Source organism: Petaurus breviceps, unplaced genomic scaffold (genome assembly GCF_028583685.1).
Source record: "Petaurus breviceps papuanus isolate PSGF00001 unplaced genomic scaffold, PetGlider_PUasm1.0 90879, whole genome shotgun sequence".
NCBI classification, from domain to species: domain Eukaryota; kingdom Metazoa; phylum Chordata; class Mammalia; order Diprotodontia; family Petauridae; genus Petaurus; species Petaurus breviceps.
In genome coordinates, this window is record NW_027187368.1 from 13,104,912 (window position 1) to 13,115,901 (window position 10,990).

The 10,990-nt window shown below is 47.2% G+C and overlaps 1 protein-coding gene across 1 annotated transcript in view; it reads left to right on the forward strand.

The window, feature by feature from the left end:
• The window catches only part of SCRT2 (scratch family transcriptional repressor 2), a 13,464-nt gene extending 4,576 nt beyond the window's left edge, over positions 1-8,888 (forward strand). The window contains exon 2 of the mRNA XM_069073977.1: positions 8,054-8,888. Coding sequence (XP_068930078.1) covers positions 8,054-8,820 — 767 coding nt within the window. The 3' untranslated portion in view covers positions 8,821-8,888. The remainder of the gene's footprint in view (positions 1-8,053) is intronic.
• Positions 8,889-10,990: the final 2,102 nt, after the last annotated feature.

A 10,990-nucleotide genomic window follows, 5' to 3' on the forward strand; every position in this document is an offset into this window, starting at 1 on the left:
CTCTCTCTCTCTCTCTCTCTCTCTCCCCCTCTCCCTCGCCCTCTCTCTCTCTCTCTCTCTCTCTCCCCCTCTCCCTCGCCCTCTCTCCTCCCCTTTACGTATTCCATCTCTTTTTATCTGCCTAGATGGGACATTGGTTTGCTCTGTCTTAGAGACTCACAACCAATCCTTTCATCCCTTTCCCAGTGCCAGGATGTGTGTGTGTGTGTGTGTGTGTGTGTGTGTGTGTGTTGGGGGGGGGGGGAGTTGATGCTTGGAAGTATAAGGCTTAGCCAAGGCACTCCACAACCATCTGCCCCCCATGCAATTCAGACCTCCAAGAGTTTATCTGTTTCTTGTTTTTCCAAGAGGCTTTCCCACAAATACTGGGAGCCTAGACCAAAACACCCTATACTCTTATCCTGACTCTAGCCCAGGAATTCCTACCCTTACCCCCCCAAAAAAAAAACAACCAAAACTGTAGTTCATAAGTCTCAGCTCCTCAAGAAACCAAGCCTGAATGGGAATGATGAAGGATCAATGCTGAAGCAATAACGCATTTCTCTCCCCTCCATGGGATACATTAACAATCCCCCAGTGTCGGAGGGAGTTCTCTAACTCTTGCCCATACTCTTATCCGTTTGACCACATTACATCAACAGGCTGAACCCTCCTTGCCTCCTGCTCAGGATGGCGCCACAGATACTGATAGGAAATTATTTTAGTCCAGAGCCTAAAAGCCTGCTAGGTGTCTCTGGATGGAGCATCAGTCACAAGTCACCCTCAGACAGTCCCCCTACGGACAGAGAAATCCAAGGCACTTTGTCAAAAAAGGAAAGAGAAGCCCAGGGAGGGCTGGGTGTACACCCAAGGTTACACAGTGGACCTAGTTCTGCAGAGAATCTGAATTTGATGTTTTCCAGTCCTGTTTCTCTTCTCCTCTCCTTCCTACTATAAAACACACACACACACACACACACACACACACACACCACTTCCCAGTCTAGTCACTCTCAGAACTGAAATAGGAGTCAAGCCACCTAAATTATAGTCCAGGCTTGATAACTCAATGTATGACTTGGACAAGTTACTTCTTTCTAGGTTTGAATTTGCCCTCCACCAAATAAGACAGTTGAACTGATTTCCAAGGTTCCTTCCAACCCCAAGACTCTTTCACATTTCCCTATTGTCAAAATATTGAAAATATTTCCTGATAATTCAGCATAACTGGGAATTTCCTAAGTTCCTCTAAAACTCAAGGTAAGATCAAGAAAGGGGGAAGAAAAGGGGAAAGAGAGGAGAAAATGTAGAAGGAATAGGAAGATAAGGAGGAGAGAGACAAAAAGGGATGGGAAGGACATTGGATTCAGGAGACCTGAGCCTAAATCCTGGTTCTGAAGTGACTAAATTTCAACAAACCACTTCCCCTCTGAGCCTGCTTCCTCCTGTGTTCAATGGGATTAATAGCATTTGCATTTCCTACCTCACAGGGCTACTACTAAAATGTGAGTTACTAATATTATAAAGATGGGAGGAGGTGAGGGAGAAGGGAATTAACTGAAGGTCCATAGTACACATTTACCTCCTTCCCATCTTTCCTCCCCACCAGATCACAATCTCCAGGGTCTTGGTCTGATCAAATCAGTCACAGGATCACAGGATACAGAGTTGGAAGGGACTTCAGAGATCATCTGGTTCAATTTCCTCATTTCTACAGAGGAAACTGAGGCTCAGAGGTTAAGTGACTTGCCCAGTCGCAGTCACTAAGCAGCAAAGTCAAGATTTTTTAGTCAGGTCCTCTGTCTACAAATCCAGTACTTTTCCCACACTACCCTGCTGCCTGCAAAGGACTACAAGTACATTTCCATTTTTCATGGTTTCCATGTCAGAGAGAGCAAAGGATTTGGAATCAGAAAACTTGGGTTCAAATCCCAGTCCTGCTAACCTGTGGAAAGCTACTTAATGTCTTCTGGGCCTTAGTTTTCTCATTTGTAAAATGAATCATTTAAACTATATAACCTTTTAAAAAATCAAACTGAACATTGCATAATTATCATGATCAAGTTTGTCCCTGAAGAAGAGGTAAGAAAATGAACCTCATGGGTAAAGGTGGATATGGAACATTGCACATACTGTTAGACCCAATAGATGAGTTGGTTCATTTTGCTGAAGTAATTTCTTTCTTTTCTTTTCTTCTGTTTTATTATTTTTTGTTACGAAGTGGCTCAATGAGTAGAAAAGACAGGGAAAGATATATTGAGAAATAAAGGTAAGGTAAAAACAAATATCTAATTAAAAATAAAAAATTAATTTAAAAATATTAACTATCACTAAACATTTTTACATTTTCATAATGAAATAATAAATTTCCTGACCTATAATTTCCCTTCTAGTTTCCATCTCACTATTCTAGGGGACTATCTCTTCATTCTGCCCCCATGTCATCCAGGCCAGGTGGTCTCCAATTTCCTCTCCAGACTCATGATTATTCCTGCCATAATAGGCAGACCCTTTGAGAATGTGGCCCCAAACGTGGGTGGCATTTTTGGGCAAATGCCTGGGAGCTACTCAAATAAATAATAATAAGAGGGAAAAAACGCCAAGCCCTGTGCCCAGGGCTGGGCACGCAGGCGCGGAATGGGCTATTTTTATCTCCAGTTGCTGCTGACAGACCCAGCCTTCTGCTCAGTTGGCTAGAGACAATTTGAGGCTCGAGGCCCCTGCATAGCAAGCCAAAGTGCTCTAAATATACCCACAAAACAGTCACCGCCTGCCACTGGACAGGGCCAAGGGGTTCATCCAAAAAGGTCAGCCTTCTACCTAGCACTTCCTCGGGGTTCTTTACACTGAGACTTATGATGGTTTTGACACAGCCTTAAGGCTCCTAAATTTTCCCAAAACTTACAGTAAGCTAAGGGAGAGTCACTATGGTATCAATGAAAGTACACTGAACTGGGAGTCAAAAGCCCTGAGTTCAAATTCCAGGCCTATTCTGGACTAGAATTTAGGTGGTTTGACATCTGGTTCAAATTCTAGTCTATTGTATGACTTTGGGCAGGTTACTGTGTTTTTCTAGGCCCCAGTTTTTACCTCTGCAAAATGAAAGGGTTGCTTCCTGAGAGCCTGTCCCACTCCTCTGGTGCAATGAAAACAGTCATGACTTGCTGTCGAGAGCCCTGGGTCCCTAGTCTTCAAGTAATGAGTTATATTGCCTTAGGCAATTTGTTTTCTAAGCCTCAGTTTCCAGCTCTGTAAAATAGAATAATTTTTACATTCCCTAAGACTTTGTAAGAAAAGTGCTTTGTAACCTGTAAAGTACAATTCAGATAGGATCTTGTATTAGTGTGCTTTTAGTCTTCCAAAGCCTGCAAAGGCCAAGGGAAGGAACAGCCCTGGAAGCCTCTACCAGTTCACTCTTAAGAGATCCTGTTGGTGCCCATATGTCACAGGGGCTAGATGAAAATCTGCCGATTGACAGAGAAGGGTACAGAACTATGAGGATGATCCCTGGGATAGAAGCCTCAGGTACATGTAGGTGCTGGGGGGAGAGCACAACACATTAGTGGTCCAGCACACACAACAACTCATTTTGTCCCGTGAATCTCAGCAGTCTCAGCCCTGCCTACCATATCATGGTTTGACTTTGCAGAACTCTTCAAGAAGAGCCAAGGATGCAGAAGGAGGCAAGCTAATTCCACACCACCCAATCTAGACATTTCTGCTATGATCCTAGCATAGTTGAGGAAGCAGGCTCAGATGGGAAGTGGCTTGTTGAAATTTAGTCACTTCAGAACCAGGATTTGGAGGGAAGATGTGGGAACAGAGGATAGAGGGGGCAAGTCATAGATATATGATGTTACATTTTTTTTGGAGGGGGGAAGGTAATTGGGGTTAAGTGACTTGTCCAAGGTCATGCAACTAGTTAAGTGTCTGAGGCCGAGTTTGAACTCAGGTCCTTCTGACTTCAGAGCGGGTGCTCTATTCATACTGCACCTCCCTGATCTATGATATTAGATTAAATAAAATAGAGGCCATGGAGGTGAGAAATAAGGATATAGGAAGGCTATGAGAGCCAGTCAGGTAAAAAAAAACCCAACAACACAGACACACATGTACACACACACCCGTATACACTCACGTACACACACACCCCCATACACACCTGTACACACACTCACACACGTACACAGAACATACACAACTCACACACATACATGCACACATACACACACTCACACATGTACACAACAACAACACACACATACACAACAACATACACAACTGCCTTCCAGAACTAGCTGCAGCCATCCCCAGGAGGTGAGGAATAGGATTGTACAAAGGACTAACAGAAGCAGTAAGCTTAGAATATGCTATCACTCCTAACCCCAAGGGCAAGGTTCCTACCAAAAACACTCCCCACTGGCCCCAAGTTTTGGTCACTACCTTTCCCCTTGGTCAGTAGCTTGCCCTTCTGCCTTATTTCTGTCTGAGACACATGATTCCAAGGGATTGAAGCCAGAAGGCTGCAGTACCCAGAGGAGACCATAAGAGGGCGATGGTGCAATAGCTCCTTTAACTTGAAAGAGCTGAACCAGAATAGGTTGAGAGACCAGAGCTTTATGGGAAAGGCTGGGGACCACTTTATAGGGAACAGTTAGAGGAGTCAACTTGGGGGGTTGTACAGTATCATACAGTAGTTCCAAATCTTTTCAGGCATCTAGATGCTTATTTACATTTAAAAAAACTTCCTGTACCTCATAATTGTAGTTGTACTAATGACACTGAGAAAAAATGATAAAAATCTATAAATTCAGTAATTCTTTTAAATGAATTTGTATTTTATGAATCACAACTACATCTACATGCATGGATCTACATTTGAAATGCATCTATATTTGAAAAGTAGTAATGCACGTACATGGAAGATATTACTCAGTCTATGGGAGGCAAGTTTAGTCCCCTTCTGCCATTGCATCATGAGATGGAACCAAAAAACCTCCTAACTCTCTGCCCTGCTCAGGGATCCACAGCCTAGAGACATTGGTGGAGTCTAAAAGCACCAGACTTAGAGGAAGAAGACCTGGTTTTCAAATTCACTTCTGATACTCTGGCTGTGAGATGGATGACAAACCATTTCCTCACTCTGCCCATCAGTTTCTTCCTTTGTAAAATGGGGCTAATAAGACTCCTGTTCCTTTCTTCACAGGGGTATTGTGAAGAAAATACTTTGAAAACCTTAAAGCAATACAATCCAGCCTAATAAGCATTTAATAAGTGCTATGGAAACAGGAGCCAGATATGTTAACCCCTAGGACATATTCCTATCTCCTACTTTGCTCTCATTCCAACTCTAGGGAGACCCCAACTCTAGGGAGATTCCTTTACAGATTTGCACAGTGCACCTTAAACAAAGAGCCCTTAGGTAGGGTGGAAAAAGATCTGAATTCTAATCCCAGCATTGCCATTAACTTACTATATGACTCTGGACAAATCACTTACCCTTTCCTCTTCTGTAAAAAGATCTTAAGCTAGATATCTAATCTTGGAAGTCTATTTCACCCTGAGATTCTATAAGCTATTGTGTGACCTCAGACAAGTATCTTTGTATCTCTGAGACTCAATAAAATGAGGATAACACTGTCTGCTTCCCTCAAAGGGATATGAGGATCAAATAGCATTAAGAGGTGAAAATCTTTGCACAGCAAGCGTTATCCAAGTGCCAGGGGCATTATTATCTATTAATACAACTTCACTACTTTAATCAGTGGGGTCCATAAGGGCACAAGGAACCCAAGATGATGTACATTTTATATTCCTCCTACCTACAAAAAAGAATATAAGTACCTTTAAGGGAAAAGATTTTTTCCTTTTGTCTTTGTATTCTTAGCACAATAGGTACTTAATACTTGTTTAATTGGATTGATTCTAGGATGAAGGTAAAGGATTTCCAAAATGACAGTAAACCCCCAAAAGCCCCAGGTCAGAGGTCACTTCCCCAGGAAAAACTGAGGAACAAAGAGACTAAATGACATCCCCAAAGCCACAAAGCAAAGAAACAATATAAGCAAAAACAGCTCTCAGAAAGGATCCTGGAGGCTTCACTGGAGAGATGTTTCCTCTTGGGTTTCCATGAAGGCTTGCCTACAGACAGGGATGAATAAAATGAACTCTAAGGAAGGACTGTCTAGCCCTCAGGGGTCTGTGGGGCTCTACTCAAGGTGGTAGATGGAGACATAAGACCCAGGTGTCCTGGCTCCCAGCCCTGCTGCTATCCCCAGCTGCCCCCTCCCTCTGCTAATTCATTCTGGTGCTAATCACCCCATTCATTCCCACATCCCCTCAGCATTTCTCTTCTGAGATGCCAACAGCTGCCTGCCTTTGCACTGCTTAGAGATTTCCTCCTTTTTCATCCTTATCCTTCACTTAATGGTCTGGCCCCCCTCCCTCAGAGAAAGGGAGGAGGAAAAGCCTGCTCAAGGGGGCCTCTATGGGGGAGGGAAGAGAAGGGGGTCTGAGTCCTTACACTCTGAACTCTTGGAAACTGAGCTGAGTCCAAGAGGAATACCTCATCATGATCTCCTCAGGAGGTGGTAGTACTGTTTTAAGTGGAAAACTCAGGTCCCAAGGAGTAGGAAGGAAGCTAAGCTGATGGTCTAGGAAGGTCGGAATTCAGGACCACTTAAGCTTCTGACCATCCAACTAGTCATATAAACTCCTGAGGGTAGACTATGGATTTCTCTTTGTTTGGTATGATCCCACAGAAGCCCCTATTAGTACTCACCCAGCAAGGATTCAGAATATCAGAGCTAAAAGGTACCAAAAAACATATCAGGTGAGAACTCTAAGGAATGGGAGTCAGTGTGCATGTAGGGGAACAGACACTGGCATTGGAGTCAGAGCACTGGGTTTTGAACCCTTTATCTGCTATATGTGACCTTGGGGAAATTTGTTAACCTGTCACCTTCATTTTCCTCATCCATAAAAAAGAGGGAGTTGGAATCTCCAAGGTCTTACCCACTTTGAAATCCTATTGAACTTACAACATGGATTGTTAGAGATGGAACCTTAAAGCACAGCATGTGAAAGCTTATGGAGGGTACTTGCAATATAGAGGTCATAGTTTTCTACTATTCCTTTAAACTTGTTTTTAAATTCTGATATATTTTGTCCTTACATTCTCATTTCCTAATATATCCCTTTCCCCTCCATTATCCAAAGAGCCATCTCTTTGGAACAAAAATTTCAAAGAGAGAAAAACAAGCAGTTCAATAAACCAACCAAAGCATCAACTACTTCTAACAATACATATACTTGTCCATATCCATAGTCCCCCACTTGTGCAAAGAAGTGGGGGTGGTAACTGTATTTTTTATCTCTTTTTCTCGAGCTAATTTTGATCATTACAACTACATGGAATAAATTACACATTCAGTTTCAGATTTTTGATTCTTTCCATTCACATTATTGTAAATATAGGCTATACTGTTTTACTGCTTCTGTGATCTTCACTCTGCATCAGTTCAAATGTTTGCATGCTTCTCCAAACTCCTCCAATTATCTTTTCTTATGAAGCAAGAATATTCCATTACGATGAACTCTCACAGTCTGTTTAGCTATTCACGATGTTTTGTTGTTCAGACCTGTTCAATTCTTTCTGACTCCATTTGAGGTTTTCTTGGATACTGGGGTGGTTTGCCAGTTCTTTATTAAGCTCATTTTACAGATGAGGAAACCGAGTTAAGTGACAGTCAGGTAGTGTCTGCGGCCAGATTTGAACTCAGGAAGATGAGTCTTCCTGACTTTAGACCAGGTACTCTTCATTTCGACACCTAGCTGCCCAAACAACGCAGAGAGGAGTAATACAAAGTCCAAAGAAATGATTGGCCCAAAGATCGTGGTGGGAATAATTCTGTAAAGATTTCTAGAGATAGGTCTTCATTAGCACCTACTGTGCAGAGAACTGTACTGGAGATCTGGGGTATGTAGTCTGAGGTCTGGTCCCTGTCCCCCGGAGCCGCCCGTCCGGTAGAGCCTGGCTAACTCTTCATTGTGTGTGTGTACCTGCCCCACCCAGGCTATGCTCCACACTGTCTTCCGCCCCCCAGCTATGACGGCGAAAAGAAACCGGGGCTGGAACTGGCGCCGTCGGAAGCTGCGTACCCACCAGCTACTGAGGAGTACAGCGATCCCGAGAGCCCTCAGTCGAGCCTGTCGGCGCGCTACTTCCGAGGGGAGGCAGCAGTGACGGACAGCTACTCCATGGATGCCTTCTTCATCTCAGACGGGCGCTCCCGGAGGCGCGGGGCTGGGGATGCCCGGGGATCGGGGGGTGGAAGCGGGCCTGGGGGAACTGGGGGTGGAAGTGGGGGGCACCGACACTCGTGCGGCGAGTGCGGCAAAACGTACGCCACATCGTCCAACCTGAGCCGACACAAGCAGACGCACCGAAGCCTGGACAGCAAGCTGGCGCGCAAGTGTCCGACGTGCGGCAAGGCCTACGTATCCATGCCGGCTCTGGCCATGCACGTGCTCACGCACAACTTGCGTCATAAGTGCGGTGTCTGCGGCAAGGCGTTCTCCCGACCCTGGCTGCTGCAGGGCCACATGCGCTCGCACACGGGCGAGAAGCCCTTCGGCTGCTCGCACTGTGGCAAAGCGTTCGCCGACCGCTCTAATCTGAGAGCGCACATGCAAACGCACTCGGCCTTCAAGCACTATAAGTGCCGCCAGTGCGAGAAGACCTTCGCCCTTAAGTCCTACCTCAACAAGCACTGCGAAGCCGCCTGCTTCAAAGGCGCTGAGCATGCTTGCACCGCCTCCACCGCCGCTCTGGACAACTAATTCAACCCCGCTCTCTCCGGCCAGGCCCTCCCTCATCTCCTTCCCCAATGCCCTTTCTCAGCCCAGTCCTGGGCGGCTACAGTTCAGTTCAAACTCCGCCCTTTCTCCATCGCTAGTTCCAACCTCTTGCCATTATAAACCCGGCCCCATCTCCTCACTCCGTCCCACTTTAGCTCAACCTAAACTCTGCTCCATTAGCATAAATTGCATCCCTTTCCCCATCAAAGGCCTGGCCCAAACTGTCCCAGCCCTACTCCTCCCTTTACAGTACAGGGACTGCCTACTCTAAGGACCGCATGTCTTGTTCCCCAGGTCCACTTACACCCAAACCGAACCTCTAAAGCTCAGTCCCCATGAGCCCCAAGCCCTCTCCAGGATTACACCCTTCCTTTCCTGGCCAGGACCCACTTTCCCCTCCCAGCCGTTCTCCCCTCACCTGCCCCAACATCCCTTTTCATCTCCTCTTCCTTCTTTACTAGTCCCTCTCCCACCTTCTTCTTACTGCCATTCCCCACTTCCCCTAGGTGGCTTCAGGAGGTGAACCTCCTCAGAATGGGGCACGGGGTTCAGGACCCTCCACCTCCCTCCCGTCCCCCCCCACCCCGCCACCAGCTCAGGGAAAGGGCAGGTTCCCTTCCCCAGTTGTGGGTCCTCTTTTCCCACACTCCTCTCCCCTGCTCTGTCTTCCTCTCTGAGCACTTTCCCACCCTTCCCCAGAACAGGACAGCTCCTGAACGGAAGAGGGGGGAGGCCTGGGTCTCCCTGGCACAGGGCCAGAGAATTATTTATTTATTTGTATTTATCTATTTATTTATTTATTATTCCCTCCGGAAGGGGAGTGCCCCTCTCTGGGAAGGTGAGGCTCTCCAGCTGGACTGGGAGCCTGGCAAGGCTTCTTAGAATGTGGGGCCCCGACTGAAACGACTTACGGATATGGCTACAGGTGGAAGGAAGGCGCTCCTCTGTGCGCCGACCCGGGGATATGGGATGGATGGAGAAAGGGGTCACTGAGGGAAGATGATCTATACAGTACAACCTCATCGTCTGCCCTAGAAAAGGTCCGTGGACGCGCGCGCGCGCGCGCGCACACACACACACACACACACACACACACAGACAACCCTCTCTGGTCTGTGGGGGTTGGCTGGCTCCAAAATTCTCCCCACCTCCACCCCCCCGCCCTCCCCGACCCAATTCATGCCTTGCTCGGAGAGTGCGGGGCAGAGGAAAGGAAAGACTGAAGGAGTTCACGGGGCAGGCCCCCACTACAACTCCTCCAAGAAGCCCACCAGGATTGCCCTGCCTATGACAAGTTCTAACTCATATTTGTTCTTTATGCTGTTTCTGGAGGGAAGCAGAGCCTCCAGAGGGCCTGGGTGAGGTGGGGCAATCCCGGGGGTCAAGGGAAGAGGTTCCCCAACCCCACACCCAATCCCACCTATAGCCCGCACACCTTTGAAATGAAAGGCAGGAGGCCGCCTTCCAAGTCTATGCAACTTTCCCAGCAGAGGGGGGCCCAAGACCCCCACAGGGGCCAGCCCCCAGCCAGGACCTCACATCCTGCCTCCTACCTCCCCTGATGGCGGCGCAGAATGGCCGGTGCCGTCTCTCCCTAGAGCCACCGTGCCAACACCCTTTGCATGCCTGCAGAGGTAATCACAAGCACACGGCCCCGCCCAGGGCCCTCTTCCCCGTCCCCTGCAGGGCCGCACACGCCTCCCTAGCGCATGGGCCCCAATCCCCGCTTGAAGCACACGTCTAGGTCCCACATCTTCCCCCCTGCAATAGCTTCACACCCAGATAGGAGGAAGGGGGTTCCCCACTCATTTCTTCCCCCACATCGGGAGAGGTGGCTGACTTCCCCGAATGGAAAGGTTCAGCTTTCAAGTACGGGGAGGGGGAGGGAGGGGAAGATGTTAAACCGAGAGACTCGAAGAAAACTTCTTCTCTCAGATGTTACAGCAGACTGCATTGGAAAGAGCCTTGGACAGGGAATCAACAGACCTGGGTTCTAGTCACTGCTTTCTGCTGTGTGACCTTAGGCAAGTCACATAACTTCTCCCGGCCTCAGTTTCCTCATCTGTAAAATGAGGGGGTTGGACTAGACAGCCTTTACTATCCCTTCCAGCTCTGACATTCTATGGTTCTAGGCCCCTTCCAAGACTGGGGT